The sequence below is a fragment of the Ascaphus truei genome, chromosome 11 (assembly GCF_040206685.1).
Source record: "Ascaphus truei isolate aAscTru1 chromosome 11, aAscTru1.hap1, whole genome shotgun sequence".
NCBI lineage: Eukaryota > Metazoa > Chordata > Amphibia > Anura > Ascaphidae > Ascaphus > Ascaphus truei.
In genome coordinates, this window is record NC_134493.1 from 46,804,829 (window position 1) to 46,820,533 (window position 15,705).

The window sequence follows — 15,705 nt, forward strand, 5'->3', positions numbered from 1 at the left end:
TTCACTGTACCATATTATTTAGACTTCATTTACCACGTTGAGGGTCTGTGTCTGTCTCTCTTAGGTCCCCCCAGCTACGTGCCAGCGACCGCTTTCCTTCAGAATGCCGGCCAAGCTCCCCTTATCACACAATGCGAGCAGCACGAAGGGGAGGTGAGCGCTCTACTTCAGCAGCGGCGATCTGTGTTACGTGGCTGCCTTGAACACCTTCACAACTATGCCACTGTGGCTCTCCTGTACCCCAAAGCAGTGTTTCAAAAACACAGAATTGAGCAGTGGAAGACTTGGATGGAAGAACTTATTTGTAGCATGACAATGGAACACTGCCAGGATCTGTGCAGAAAGTAAGTTAAATGGCGGAAATTGAAAAACGAGCGTACCCGGTTCGCACTTGGCTTTGCAAGGCACATGGGACTTACCTTGAAAGCTCTATGGCCTGAATTCATAAAGCCAAGAGGCTGGGTGTCTCGATCTGGCGGTAACTGCCATTCACGTCACTTGCAGTTACAGCCGGATCAGGACGCAGAATGCCACGTATCCCGGCTTGATGAATCCCTGCCTATGATTCTAAAAAGTTCAACATTTCAAAGTGGGAATAAACAACAAGTTTAAATCTGCATATAACAAAAGATACGAAAAAAGGGGGGGGTGATACTTGTCCACCTCCATTTTTGTGGGGAACCATCCCTAGAATCTTATCTGCCCTAATAGTCAACTAAGAGTGTAGAGTGCATGCTATTGGGGCCTTTTTGTTCCTGCCTCTGACAGGTTAATTTGTTTGCAGTATAACAAAAGATGCAGTAGACAAGGGTGGCCAACTCCAGGCTTGGGGAGATTGAAGTTGGCCACCCCTGCAATGGGGCAGCGGGAACAAATGTAGTAACATTTACTAAAGGTATTCAACGTAACCCCCTCATTGTCGGACATACAAGCAATATATTGCATGCAGATCTGCTTAAATACACCGACTTGGCAGCTTGTTTTTTTTTGTTTTTGTTTGGTTTTTTTTAACCTTTCAGGTATGAAATGCAGTATGCTCCCCAGCCCCCCCAGACGGTGTGTCAGTTTATATCTGCAACCGAGATTGCACTGCAACGTTATGCTGCAGATATTAACAGCAGACTGATCAGACAAGTAGAACGTCTGAAGCAAGAGGCCGCCTCCGTGCCAGTGTGCGAGGAGCAGTTGAAAGAAATTGAGCGTTGCATCAAAGTTTTTCTTAATGAAAATGGGGAGGAAGGTTCTCTGAGTCTAGCTAGTGTTATCATCTCCGCTCTCTGCAATCTGACAAGGTAGGTGGTCCCAGGGACATACCTTGTTAATAAGAGTCATTACATTTTTATTTTACGGTCGTTATAGAGGAAAGCAGCATTTTGCATTTGTACCCAGGGCCGCCGACAAGGAGGGACAGATGGTCCTGCTGTCCCGGGCCCGATGAATCTGGGGGCCCGTGCCCCCCTCCAGTCCACTTCTTAGAGAGAGAAAAAAACGCAGACATTATCTTAATTGAAACCTACTTGGGAGAGCCAATCAGGACTTTCCTCATTGGCGGGGCCTACCTGATATAAGCAACTGCACAGGTGGGGAAAAAATGTGTTTGAATTTTCCTCGCTGAGCAGCTGCTTATACTGTGTGTGTCTGTGTGTCCCAAACCTTCCTGCAGTCAGCAGCCCCTCCAAGCCCCCCCCCCCAAGGCCATACCTTCTCCCCCTCCCCCCCCCCCCTTCAGGCACATATATCAGGGGTGGACATCTCCAGTCAGAATGCCAGAGCCGCTGATTGAGCCTGTGCTGAAGCAGGAATAGGCAGAAAACCTGACCTGTTGGTGGCACTTGAGGACTGGTGTTGGCCTCCCCTGACATCTGAGTTTTGGAGAATTAGTTGACTAGCTCCGCTCAACGATTCTTTTGTTTGGTTATTTTTTTTTTTTACTTCCGAATACCAATGCTTTGGCGTACTTTGTACAGGCGCAATCTAATGATGGAAGGAGCGGCTTCCAGTGCTGGGGAACAATTGGTGGATCTTACTTCAAGGGATGGAGCATGGTTCCTTGAAGAGCTCTGCAGCATGAGTGGAAATGTCACGTGCCTGGTACAGTTACTGAAGCAGTGCCAGCTTATTCCTCAGGACCTGGATATGCCCAACCCTATGGAAGCATCTGAAGCAGTGCACCTAGCTAATGGGGTGTACATCTCTCTTCAGGTAAATTGCTTTAATATCAAGTCTTTAGATCAGGGGTAGCAAACTCCAGTCCTCAAGAGCTACCAACTGGTCAGGTTTCCAGGATATCCCTGCCTCAGCACAGGTGGCTCAGCCAAAAACTGAGCCACTGACTAAGCCACCTGTGCTGAAGCTGGGATGTCCTTGAAACCTGACCTGTTGGTAGCTCTTGAGGACTGGAGTTGGCCACCCTGGCTTTAGATGTTGAAGCACTCGGCTAAAGTGGCAATGCCAGTGCAAAGTACTTTAAATCTGCCTTACAAGCTAGAGGTACTTACTAATCCATAGCTAAGCCTTTTAAAAGATTTTTTTTACTAACTCCCAAATCCAGATACATTAAGGCCAGTGAAATGAATGGAATTGCTGCCCTTGACGTTGTGCATGTTCATGTTAAAGCCGTTGATTTATCTTTGCAATGCCTATTCCTTCCATTTAAAAGATGTTGCTCATATTCCACCTTTTCTCCTATGAATTTTACTTTGTTAGGAATTAAACTCCAACTTCCGTCAGATCATTTTCCCTGAAGCCCTCCGATGTTTAATGAAAGGCGAACACACTTTAGAAAATATGCTCCATGAGCTCGACAGTCTCGTCGAGCAAACCACAGATGGCGCTTCACTGCAAACACTGGTTGAGTCTCTTCAGGCCTACTTACGAAATGCAGCCATGGGTCTGGAAGATGAATCAAATGCTCACTACATTGATATTGCAAGGTAAATGTAATACATATGGTACTGTTTAACAGCTGGCATGATGTGCAGCAAACTCTTCTGTACTGCAGCTTGTTTTCCCATAGTTGTTGCTTCAGTGGTGCTAGGTACTTGCTAAACTGATTTTACCATTAGTGTATTATTTTATTAACTATAACCATTTACCTTGTTTTTTTCCTTATCAGATAAATGGATATTGGTATAATAGATCCTTCTAAAGCAACAGCCCCACTACGGTTTATTTTTTTGACAACCTGGTAACCCAGGGCTACACCAAGCTATTTTGAGCTTGGGGGACCCCGCCGGTTCCAAAGATATTTACTGGTGAAGTTACCGGCTTATTTGATCTCCCTCCAGGGGAAACAAAATTGCCACCAAAACTCACAGATCCCCCAGGCCAACAGGCAGCCACAACACCACCAGTTGTGGCTTCCTGTTGGACTGCCATTCACTGTAAGCAACGGTCGTGATTTCGCCGGAATTTCCAGAATCAGGTCGCCCCAGAGCTGAATATAGCACTTTCCAGTGCTTAAGGATCCCTGGTTCCCATGCTGTTGGGGGAGGGGGGGGGGAGAGAGGATGAGAAGAGAAACACAAATTGATGATTAGGAGAAAGAGGAGACCTCTTAGCTGCTTCAACACACTTCCATCTAATGGCTCAGCGTTTTCTTTGTCTGAGGATATACATCTGCATATAACTCCTTTGCGCCCAAGAGGATTCAGCTATTTCGTTCATTAAAGCTATTATGTCCTACTATCAAAGAAGAACAATCTTTATAAAAGTAAACCTTTCGTTGTTTGAAAAGCGATCACGGCCAATGTGCACAGATGGTAACATCTTCTTTCACTCGCAAATATAAAACGGTCTGTGACGTTGACATTTATATTGAACATTAAAATATAAAGCATGCTTTCATTTAAAGGCGATAACATTACTGGTATGTTTTGCAGGTCACTTCATTCACAGTATGGAGAGTTAATTCAACCAAGAAATGGTTCTGTTGATGAAACGCCGAAAATGTCAGCTGGTCAGATGCTTTTGGTTGCTTTTGATGGAATGTTTGCCCAAGTTGAGACTGCGTTTGGCTTATTGATTGAAAAGGTAAAATTGAGGTCAAAATAATGTGTATTTTTTGATCCAATAGAATGTCGGTCCAAGTTTGAGTTTTTATAAGAAAAAAATAATTTAACATACAGTGAAAATAGAGGTAATCGTTGGAAAGTGCAAATAACTGAATGCTAAAAGCTGTATTGCGAAGATTCATAAAGCATGGAAAATAGAAAACAATTGGTCAATAAAGATTTTGATATAAAAGAAGATATCACCCCAAATGCATGTTGTACATTACAGCCTAGATGAGACAATTCATAATAACCAAATTGTTTATTTTATACAAGAAATAGATGTTTATCAGTTACTTAATAATAACCTTCGATTCCCATACCAAGCAAGGCACTCTATCTAATATCAGTATTGGGAAGGTGGCTGATTTGGGAATACAATACTTAATTACTAATTGTATATAAAAAAATTTCATGACTAATGCAGTTAAAAAAGATGGAGGTGCCTCAAGCGTGGCGGAAAATTGACATAATCAGGGAGGCGCGCAGTACACAGGTTAAATTCTTTGATGATGACGACCTTCGGCATGTGCTGGATGAAATATTCTTCCTGAAAAGACTTCAAACCATAAAGGAATTCTTCCGACTGTGCGGCATATTTTCTCAAACCTTGTCCGGTAAGAAAAGTATTCATCTGTTTTCCATGTTCTAGTAGGAAGTGTTAGATCAGGGGTAGCCAGCTCCAGTCCTTAAGGGCCACCAACAGGTCAGGTTTTCAGTATATTCCAGCTTCAATCCAGGTGGCTCAGTGTCCGACTTAGCCACTGATTGAGACACCTGTGCTGAAGCAGCGATATCCTGAAATCTGACCTGTTAGTGGCCTTTGAGGATTGGAGTTGACTACCCTTGTGTTAGATGCATTGTTTAGTATTTCACAATCCCCTTCTGTCAGTAAAGTCGAGTAAATGTGACTTGTGAGATGGAAACAGGGGGTCTCCTTAGCTGAACCACGTTCATTTTAGCTCCGGGCCCCCCTGCTTCCAGAGATACTTACCCTCTGTAAATGGTGCCGCTATCACTGCAGTTTAAATGTCCTGGTCTCACTGGCCAATAGGAAGTCGCAGTGGTTGACGTCACCGCTTCCTATTGGCCCACGGGACATTTAAAGCCGCTATTTCGTAAGGCATACAAGTTCCCTGTCTGCAGAAATTTATTTATTTATTTATAACATGTTTTACCAGGAAGTAATACATTGAGCATTACCTCTCGTTTTCAAGTATGTCCTGGGCATAGTTAATGACAAATAATACATGGTTACAAATACAGTTACATAAATGAACAGGGTATACATTATATACAATACATTGCATGCACCGTTAGAGAAGATGTATATTATAGGCTTATGTAACAGTTACAGACCAGATTAAAATGTGAGACAGCCTTAGTTTTGAAAGAACTTAAACTGGTGGTGGATGTGAGAGTCTCCGGTAGGTTGTTCCAGTTTTGGGGTGCACGGTAAGAGAAGGAGGAGCGGCCGGATACTTTGTTGAGCCTTGGGACCATGAACAGTCTTTTGGAGTCAGATCTCCGATAAGTGCTGCATGTGGTAGGGGTGAGGAGCTTGTTCAGATAGGTGGGTAGCTTGCCCAGAAAGTATTTGAAGGCAAGACAGGTACGTATCTCTGGAAGCAAGGGGTCTCCGGAGCTGAAATTAACACAGTTCATCTACAGAGACCCCCCCCCCCTGCTTCAATCCTGTAATTATTTATTTATTTTACATGCTATGCAGCCTGTTCTACAGCTTTAAGTGGTTGTGGAATTTTCTACACAGAGAATTGAATCAGGTCACTATTATGCACACTTGCATGTTAAGGTCAAATGGAATTTACCACAGTAAATGCGATTTTACAATGAGTTGCTTTTTTGCAGTTTGTTGTGCTGCTTCATGAGTGTATATTTCTTTTTACAGGGAAAAGTTCACTTGAAGATCAAAATCCTGTAAACGGGCCCGTGCAATTGGTCAATGTTAAAACTATGTACAGGAACTCGTGTTTTAGTGAAGACCAAATGTCCAAACCAATCAAAGCATTCACAGCCGATTTTGTTAGACAGCTTTTAATTGGTCTTCCGACGCAGGCCCTGGGACTTACCCTCTGCAGTTTCATCAGTGCTCTGGGTGTAGATATCATCGCCCAAGTAGAAGCGAAGGACTTTGGGGCAGAGAGCAAGGTCTCTGTAGATGACCTGTGTAAAAAAGCAGTGGAGCACAATATCCAGACTAGTAAGTTCTCCCAGTTGGTGATGAACAGGGCTACCGTCCTAGCTAGTTCTTATGACACCGCTTGGAAGAAACAAGACTTGGTTCGTCGCCTGGAAACCAATATTGCTTCCTGCAAAACCAGCCTTCAGCGAGTGCAGCTGCATATTGCAATGTTTCAGGTAAGGATAGGCGCTCTCTAACACACAACAGTGGCCGCTGTATTTCCTCGGTGGCAAACGCTACATACTTTCCTGTGATTTTTAAGGAAGACAAACGTCTGCTTAGCCTCCGTTGTCCCCGCTGGTCTAATTTATAATTGCCATTACCCAGAATCCCTGGCTGCAGTGGAAGCACTGTATGCTAAGAAGATGATGGGAAAAGGCTGGTTTGCAGACCTGTGTGAGGTGAATGTGCTCACAAGTGGTATTTCCTTTTATAATATTTTAAACGCCCCATTTGTACAGTCCACTATCAGCCTATATAGGGTGCATGGGCGTCCGCAGAAATTTTTTCGGGGGGGGGGGCATAATTTTAACGGCCAGTGCCCGGCGTGAAAGTGGTGGTGAGTGCACCGTGGTGAGCGAGCCCAACCAGCATAAGGGGGGTTTTCCCCCCGAGAATTTTTTTTAAAAAAAGTGGGCAAATGGTGCATTTTCAAGCAAATTTGAGAAAGCTTGAAGGTTAATAAAGCAATATTAAATATTAAAAAAACACCATTGCATGCAGTTGCACCACATTATTCATAAACACACTCTCCCCCCCCCTCTGCATCTCCCATCTCTCTCCCCCCCTGCATCTCCCATCTCTCTCCCCCCACTCTGCATCTCCCATCTCTCCCCCCCTGCATCTCCCATCTCTCCCCCCCCTGCATCTCACATCTCTCTCTCCCCCCCCTCTGCATCTCCCATCTCTCTCCTCCCCCTCTGCATCTCACATCTCTCTCCCCCCCGTCATCTCCCATCTCTCTCCCCCCCTGCATCTCCCATCTCTCTCCCCCCCTGCATCTCCCATCTCTCCCCCCCCCTGCATCTCACATCTCTCTCCCCCCCTCTGCATCTCCCATCTCTCTCCTCCCCCTCTGCATCTCCCATCTCTCTCCTCCCCCTCTGCATCTCCCATCTCTCCCCCCCTGCATGTGTGTTGTGTGTGTGTTGTGTGTGTGTTGTGTGTGTGTTGTGTGTGTGTTGTGTGTGTGTTGTGCGTGTGTTGTGCGTGTGTTGTGCGTGTGTTGTGCGTGTGTTGTGCGTGTGTTGTGCGTGTGTTTGCGTGTGTTTGCGTGTGTATGCGTGTGTATGCGTGTGTATGCGTGTGTATAATGTATTTTTTAAATAAAATAAAAAACCATTGCAAATAAAAAATATTTTTATTTATTATATTTGACACATACACATATACACATACAAACACTCTCCCCCCCTCTGCATCTCCCATCTCTCTCCCCCCCGTCATCTCCCATCTCTCCCTCCCCCTGCATCTCACATCTCTCTCTCCCCCCGTCATCTCCCATCTCTCCCCCCCCGTCATCTCCCATCTCTCCCCCCCCTGCATCTCCCATCTCTCCCCCCCCCCCCTGCATCTCACATCTCTCCCCCCCCCCTGCATCTCACATCTCTCCCCCCTCTGCATCTCACATCTCTCCCCCCCTGCATCTCACATCTCTCCCCCCCCCCTCTGCATCTCCCATCTCTCTCCCCCCGTCATCTCCCATCTCTCCCCCCCCTGCATCTCACATCTCTCTCCCCCCGTCATCTCACATCTCTCCCTCCCTGCATCTCACATCTCTCCCCCCCCTGCATCTCCCATCTCTCCCCCCCCCTCTGCATCTCCCATCTCTCCCCCCCCTCTGCATCTCCCATCTCTCCCCCCCCCCCTCTGCATCTCCCATCTGTCCCCCCCCTCTGCATCTCCCATCTCTCCCCCCCCCCCTGCATCTCCCATCTCTCCCCCCCTGCATCTCCCATCTCTCCCCCCCTGCATCTCCCATCTCTCCCCCCGGCCCCCCCCCCCTGCATCTCCCATCTCTCCCCCCCAGCATCTCCCATCTCTCCCCCCCTGCATCTCCCATCTCTCCCCCCCTGCATCTCCCCATCTCTCCCCCCCCCTGCATCTCCCCATCTCTCCCCCCCCCTGCATCTCCCATCTCTCCCCCCCTCTGCATCTCCCATCTCTCCCCCCCCCTGCATCTCCCATCTCTCCCCCCCATGCATCTCCCATCTCACCCCCCCCTGCATCTCCCATCTCTCAATCTCCCTCGCCCCCCCCCAAGCTTCTTTGCCCCCCCAACCTCCCCCCACCCCCAATCTCCCTCGCCCCCCCCCCCAAGCTTCTTTGCCAAATTGCCCCCCCAATCTCAGTCTCTCCCCCGCATCTCCATGCCATCTCTCCCTGGTCCCACGTGTCCCACTCCCTACCTTATGCGATAATGCGGCCACACTGCCGTCTGCCGGGGTGCAGGAGGGAGCAGGGCCAGAGGGAGAGTCTGGGTGCCGGTCCGGATGGGGAGTTACAGCGGTCAGCGCGGGAGAGCACGTGGCGGCCCCCACCCCTGCGTGACTGCTGCAGCTAGCCCCGCCTCCCATCCAATCCCGGGCCGCGGCTCAGCTGCCTCTTCCTCCCTCAGCATATTTTATTAAATTAATGCTGCGACTGCGAGGATCCAGGGGGGGGCAAGCGCCCCCCCTTGCCCCCCCTGCGGACGCCCATGATAGGGTGACGTTTATACAATCACTGCTGTGGGAAATAGTTGTGCAGTCTCTTGAGTTCTGTTGGAGGGTATGCAGTCTCTTGAGTTCTGTTGGAGGGTATGCAGTCTCTTGAGTTCTGTTGGAGGGTATGCAGTCTCTTGAGTTCTGTTGGAGGGTATGCAGTCTCTTGAGTTCTGTTGGAGGGTATGCAGTCTCTTGAGTTCTGTTGGAGGGTATGCAGTCTCTTGAGTTCTGTTGGAGGGTATGCAGTCTCTTGAGTTCTGTTGGAGGGTATGCAGTCTCTTGAGTTCTGTTGGAGGGTATGCAGTCTCTTGAGTTCTGTTGGAGGGTATGCAGTTGCTGTGTTTGCGACAGATGCTTAATTTAGTATAATGTACAGAACTTGCATGCATAAAGTAGGCAACGTTTCAATATCCAGTTGTTTGTTTTTCAAAGTGGCAACATGAGGACTTGTTGATCACTCGACCCCAAGCGCTGTCGGTTACTCCTCCACCTCGATCTGCCATTTTAACCAGCATGAAAAAGAAACTCCATACTCTAAGCCAAATCGACTCTTCTATTGCAACAGTTCAGGTATGTTTTATTTATTTTTTATTAAACTATTCGTGTCTGAGAGGATGTTGGATGCTTGTTTGACTCTTTGATTGGCTTATTGATTGGAAACATTTATGTTCTAGAGTCCCCTGGTATCAGCCATGGGGTTGATGCCAGGGTTGGCCAACTCCAGTCCTCAAGGGCCCCCAACAGGCCAGGTATTGGGGATATCCCTGCTTCAGCACAGGTAGCTCAATCAGTGGCTCAGTCGTTCCCTGAGCCACTGATTGAGCTACCTGTGCTGAAGCTGGGATATCCTTAAAACCTGACCTGTTGGTGGTCCTTGAGGACTGGAGTTTGCCACCCCTGGCATAAACCTTCATTGGGTACCGGAAATTTTTATTTAAGGTCTAGGACAGGGCTCTTGGGCCAGTTCTCCAAAGGGTATAGAAAGAGGATAACTGAGCTTATTTAGCCTCCTGTGTATTCAGCCAATTGCCTTTATCCCACTACATTTATATTTGGGTTGATTTAGGCAGCCATTAGTAGCTATGTATCCTTACAGCCACAGAGGTTTTATTCAGATACAGGGAGTCTTGGAAAAATGGGGGACACAAAGTGATTGTATCCCAAGGAAAATTCACTTAAATGCACACCTCTCTATTCAAATGTAACCTTTATTATTTTACTTAAAACATATATTACAGAGTGTTCATGTAATTGTAATAAAAAGATATTAAACAAATTAAACAGAGCAGTGACAATCCCTAATGTATATATTACCACTCATGTACAGGCAGTCCTCGTTTTACAACGCTTCATTTTACAACGAATGGCTTATCGAACGCTATGCAATGCATACCTATGTTCATTTTTACAACGCCAAAACGGCTTAACCAACGCTGTTACGACGCTTTGCAACGTTGTTTGTGTATATATATATATATACACACATACACAACGTTGCAAAGCGTCGTAAGAGCATACATATAATATTATATTATATTATATAATATTATATTATACAATATAATATATTATTTATTATGTTATATCTTAATATATAAAATCGAAAGGTTAGTGCTATCTGCGGTGAATCTGATTGGTCCTCAGCCTCAGGCCAATCAGATTGGTGGGTCTGACGTCACCCAACTGCCACTCCCTTCCCCCTCGGCCCGCACACACACACACACACACACACACACACACACACACACGTCTGCTTCAAAAATTTACACCCTTCACAAAATGTCCGCCTTCCCGCACCATCAACACTCCCTTCCCGCCTTCACCTACTCAAAATGTCCGCATTAAAAACATGTCACCATCAACACTACAAGATCACCTCATGTCCGTCTGCACTCCGCACGCCCGCTACTCATCTCCAGGAGCCAGGCAGGGAGAAGGGACACACACGCACACTCTCCTCACATCGTGACCGCGTGCGCCTCTGACCAACATCACACCCCCCCCCCCCCACCCTCCGTTGGCCGTCACTCTCCCCCGTCAGCCGGACCACAGCTCACCTTCCCCCCTCCTGGTGGCCGTCACTCTCCCCCCTCAGCCGGACAGGCCTCGCACCTTCCCTGCTGCAAGCTTCCCGCGCTCACAGGTGCAGAGAGGGGGCGCATATGCAGCGCTCCCCGGACGGGAGGAGGGAGAGCAGAGAAGGGCTCGGCGCGCAACAATCGGAGGAGCGCGGGAGAGAGGAGCGGTGCTGTGAGTCCTGGCAGAGGGGAGGGGGCTTTGTGTGTGTGTGTGTGTGTGTGTGTGTGTGTGTGTGTGTGTGTGTGTGTGTGTGTGTGTGTGTGTGTGTGTGGGAAGGGACAGTGTGTGGGGGGTCGGACAGTGTGTGTGTGTGGGGGGGACACTGTGTGTGTGTGTGTGTGGGGGGGACACTGTGTGTGTGTGTGTGTGGGGGGGACACTGTGTGTGTGTGTGTGTGTGTGTGTGTGTGTGGGGGGGGGACTGTGTGTGTGTGTGTGTGTGTGGGGGGGGGGGACTGTGTGTGTGTGTAGAACACTGTAGGGGGGGGGGAACGGAGCTGCGCAGGGGGGGGGAACACAAACAGAGAGGGGGGAGCGGAGAAACAGACAGGGGGAGTGGGAGAAATTGTACTCCCGGGCAACGCCGGGTCTCTCAGCTAGAGAGATATATATATATATATATATAATATATATATATATAATCCAGTATATACACTATATCATTTGTGTGTGTGCTGCATATCTTATTGCCTGCGTAAAATATTTGGTGTATTTTAGTGTTAAAAATGCCTTCAGGAGCGGAACCTTTCATTTAAACAGTGTTCCTATGGGAAAACCTGTTTCGCTTTACAACGTTTCACTATCCGACGCCATTTTGAGTAACGCATTGTGTCGGATAACTGAGGACTGCCTGTATATAATTAGCAATGAGATGGTGGGGATAGAAACTGCAGATCAGCAGGGTGGATATAACCACCAATATCAGCAGTTGAACACAGTCAATGGGGGAGAGCCAAATGGATCAAATATCAACTCCCAAGATTAACACTATAAACACATACTAATGTGTAGTCCAGTATTAACCAGAAGCATGCTGTGGTATTCTATCAGGAGAATATATATATGTATTAACATACTTATCTACACACAGCGAGGTGCGGCTAATGCTAAAATAATTTGATTAACAGGATGATACCTTAGCATTGCCTCTGGTTAATACTGGACTACACATTAGTATGTGTTTATAGTGTTAATCTTGGGAGTTGATATTTGATCCATTTGGCTCTCCCCCATTGACTGTGTTCAACTGCTGATATTGGTGGTTATATCCACCCTGCTGATCTGCAGTTTCTATCCCCACCATCTCATTGCTAATTATGTACATGAGTGGTAATATATACATTAGGGATTGTCACTGCTCTGTTTAATTTGTTGAATATCTTTTTATTACAATGACATGAACACTCGGTAATATATGTTTTAAGTAAAATAAAATAATAAAGGTTAAATTTTAATAGAGCGGTGTGCATTTAAGTGAATTTTCCTTGGGACACAATCACTTTGTGTCCCCCATTTTTCTGATTCACTTTCAGTTCACAGTTTGCACCCACTTATAATTATCGTATGGAATTTTTTGTTAATTAGCAAGGTTTCAGTTGATCACTCTCTATCTCCTTTGTTTTTTGTTACAGTGAGTCTTACCCTGTTATATTTTGGAGCAATTATGCCTACGCTATTTAATAATTATATTATCTACTTTTCTATACATTCTTATTATCTACTTGCCCCAATTGTTGAGCTTCCCTTTCTCGTGATTCTGTGACCTGGGGCATTAGACTCTCAAGGGGCCAGATCTTAAAACATTCAGGTGCAGAAGAGCCACAAGCTTATTGTAATATACTTTTAGATACCCTGAAAGACCCATTTTAACATTTTGCAAGCTTTTATAACATCCGTACCATGCATTTTGTTTTCGTTGCCTGAACGTACGATTCAGTTTGAAAAGCTGCACTAAGCAACAAGTGTGAAATTAGCAGGAGCAGAGAATCCAAGGGCAACGCTAGTTGAACAGCCCTGGTCTAAGACACAAGATTTCAATCTTTTTTTAACCGGGGTTAGTTTTTACTTCTGGAGCCCCCTGATTTCAGCTTAGGACCAAGTGTGGGGGGACGGTTGCATTAAGATACAATCCTTGCAATTTGCATGATCACACCTTTCGGATTTATCCTATGCATACCATTTTATGTTGATTCCTATATTGTTTTCTGCTGCAACAAGTCTTTATTCATTTGTATGAAGGAAAAACTAGCTGCACTGGAAGCCAGCATTGAGCAACGTCTGAAGTGGGCAGGAGGGGCAAACCCTGCCCTGGCACCAGTCCTTCAAGATTTTGAGGCAACCATCACAGAGAGAAGGAATCTTGTACTAAAGGAAAACCAAAGAGCAAACCGGGTACAAGCAACGTGTGTTTTATTATATTGCAGAATGTGCAGTTCATGGCCTTGGATTCCTAACCTAACTTTTGCTCTTTCAGGTCACTTTCCTTTGCAGCACCATTATACATTTTGAAAGCCTGCGCACCCGAACTGCAGAAACTCTGAACCTGGATGCCGGCTTGTTTGAAGTGATCAAGCGATGTCAGCAAATGTGTTCTTTTGCCTCGCAGTTCAACAGCTCAGTGTCTGAACTTGAGCTGCGACTACTGAAAAGAGTGGTCAGTGTAAAATATATATGCAAGACTTGTTATGCATTGTAGAGAGAGTGGCATGTACCTCTAGTATTGTTTGTGAATTCTTATAGCAAGAATTTCCCTAAAATGGTTGTGCTCGCGTGGCGGGACTTATGTTTAGATGGGACTATTTTTAGAAAATTTTGAGAACCTTTCTAATTTAAAATAACCCAGACCTAAGCGTTTGCCAAGTAAGTTAGAGAAATATCGCAGGCGTGAAATTTCAAAAGTGGCCGAATGATAAACGCAAGATTCTGTAACCTCATCAATTTGTTGCTTTTTCTGTTTCATAGAAGAGCAATAAGAGTTGATTGTAAGGCAGATAAGAGCCACGGTTCAGAGCAAGCAGCAGGTGCTCATAAAAGTGGCATTGTTAAGTTAGCATTCTTACAAAGCTATTTTAACTTGGTAACTCATTTATCACTTGGTAACTAATGTTTTGTTGCAGGGACCCACTGGTGAAACTGCCATCGGAAGTCCTGAGTGGCTAGTTTCTGCCCACAAACAGCTGAGCCACGATATGTCAAGCCACAGAACTTTGCAGGGCGAGAAGGAGCAGCAGATTGAAGCAGTGTGTGAAACCGTACAAAACCTGGTCGACTGCATCAAGACTGTGCTCACTGGTCACAACAGGCAACTTGGAGATGTCAAACATCTACTGAAAGCCATGGCAAAGGTCACATTTACAGTACTATTGACTCGTACAGATCTTTCTGTGCACAACTTTTAACCATTGTTTTTTTGTATTGTGTTATCTAAACTATAATTGCTCTATTCCTGTCCACATGCTTGATATAGGCATGAGGTTTATGTTTAACTTATTTAAATCTATAATGCTTTCACTTTTAAGGATGAAGAAGCAGCCCTGGCAGACTGTGAAGATGTGCCCTATGAGAACAGTGTTAGGCAATTTTTGGGCGAGTACAAATCGTGGCAGGATAACATCCAGACCGTCCTGTTTACGCTGGTTCAGGCCCTAGGACAGGTACGCAGCCAGGAGCACATAGAAATGCTGCAGGAAATCATCCCAACCCTGAAAGAGCTCAAAAAGCAGAGTCAGAGGTAAGGCACGTTTATAGCTACTCAGCATTGTTGCTGACTTCAAAAGATACACATCCTACAACATCTGCCAATCTCTCTCTCCTAGTATTTATAACAACCTGGTGGGTTTTGCATCACCCTTGGTAACGGACGCAGCAAATGAATGTTCAAGTCAGAGTACTTTGGCTACGTATCTGCCCAGCTTCGCTGCAGGTAATTTCTTCAGCGCCGGATCTGGTTTAAATGTATATAATTTTGTACAAGCAATACTATTTTTTTTACAGCTATTTTACCACTTTATAAACCACTGTGTTTAAATCCACTAAGAGCCTGTGATGTTTTGCAGGTCTCATCTAGTGGAACCGCTTCTCTTCTGCCGCCCCCCCACCCTCCCCCTCTTCTCGCTCCCCCCACACATGCTGCTCCTCTTCTGGCCCCCCCCCCCCCCTCACATGCTGCTCCTCTTCTCGCTCCCCCCCCCACATGCTGCTCCTCTTCTCCCTCCCCCCCCACATGCTGCTCCTCTTCTCCCTCCCCCCCCACATGCTGCTCCTCTTCTCCCTCCCCCCCACATGCTGCTCCTCTTCTCCCTCCCACGCTTCTCTACATGTTCCCCCTTTTTCTCTCTTCCTCCCTCTTACCCCCCCCTCTTACTCACGTACTCCTCCCCTCCCTCCCCCTCTCAATCCCCTTGCCCCCTCTCTTACGCCACCCTCCCATCTTACTTCTCCCCCCTCCATCCTCTCTTACTTCCCCATCTCTTACTGCCCCTCCCTTACTCCTCCTCCCCCCCCTCCCCACTCTACCCTTGCTGCAGTGGCGTGGGGTAGCAGCACAGGCGACACCTTGCCCCTATCTCCCGGCACAATGAGCTGATTAAGCTGCTGCACCCCGGTCCTGCTCTACGGGCCGGACACCTTATGTTTGACACCCCTAATACAGATAGTATAGATATTTA

The 15,705-nt window shown here is 46.5% G+C and overlaps 1 protein-coding gene across 3 annotated transcripts in view; it reads left to right on the forward strand.

Moving 5' to 3' along the window:
• The window catches only part of SMG1 (SMG1 nonsense mediated mRNA decay associated PI3K related kinase), a 108,299-nt gene that overhangs the window by 88,491 nt on the left and 4,103 nt on the right, over window positions 1-15,705 (forward strand). For all 3 annotated transcript variants that reach the window (XM_075566070.1, XM_075566068.1, XM_075566069.1), the window contains exons 48-60: window positions 65-344; window positions 1,020-1,292; window positions 1,968-2,202; window positions 2,707-2,933; window positions 3,882-4,032; window positions 4,480-4,669; window positions 5,962-6,431; window positions 9,393-9,530; window positions 13,277-13,429; window positions 13,512-13,691; window positions 14,155-14,382; window positions 14,557-14,768; window positions 14,854-14,960. In XM_075566070.1, the coding sequence (XP_075422185.1) occupies window positions 65-344; window positions 1,020-1,292; window positions 1,968-2,202; window positions 2,707-2,933; window positions 3,882-4,032; window positions 4,480-4,669; window positions 5,962-6,431; window positions 9,393-9,530; window positions 13,277-13,429; window positions 13,512-13,691; window positions 14,155-14,382; window positions 14,557-14,768; window positions 14,854-14,960 (2,844 nt within the window). The remainder of the gene's footprint in view (window positions 1-64; window positions 345-1,019; window positions 1,293-1,967; window positions 2,203-2,706; window positions 2,934-3,881; window positions 4,033-4,479; window positions 4,670-5,961; window positions 6,432-9,392; window positions 9,531-13,276; window positions 13,430-13,511; window positions 13,692-14,154; window positions 14,383-14,556; window positions 14,769-14,853; window positions 14,961-15,705) is intronic.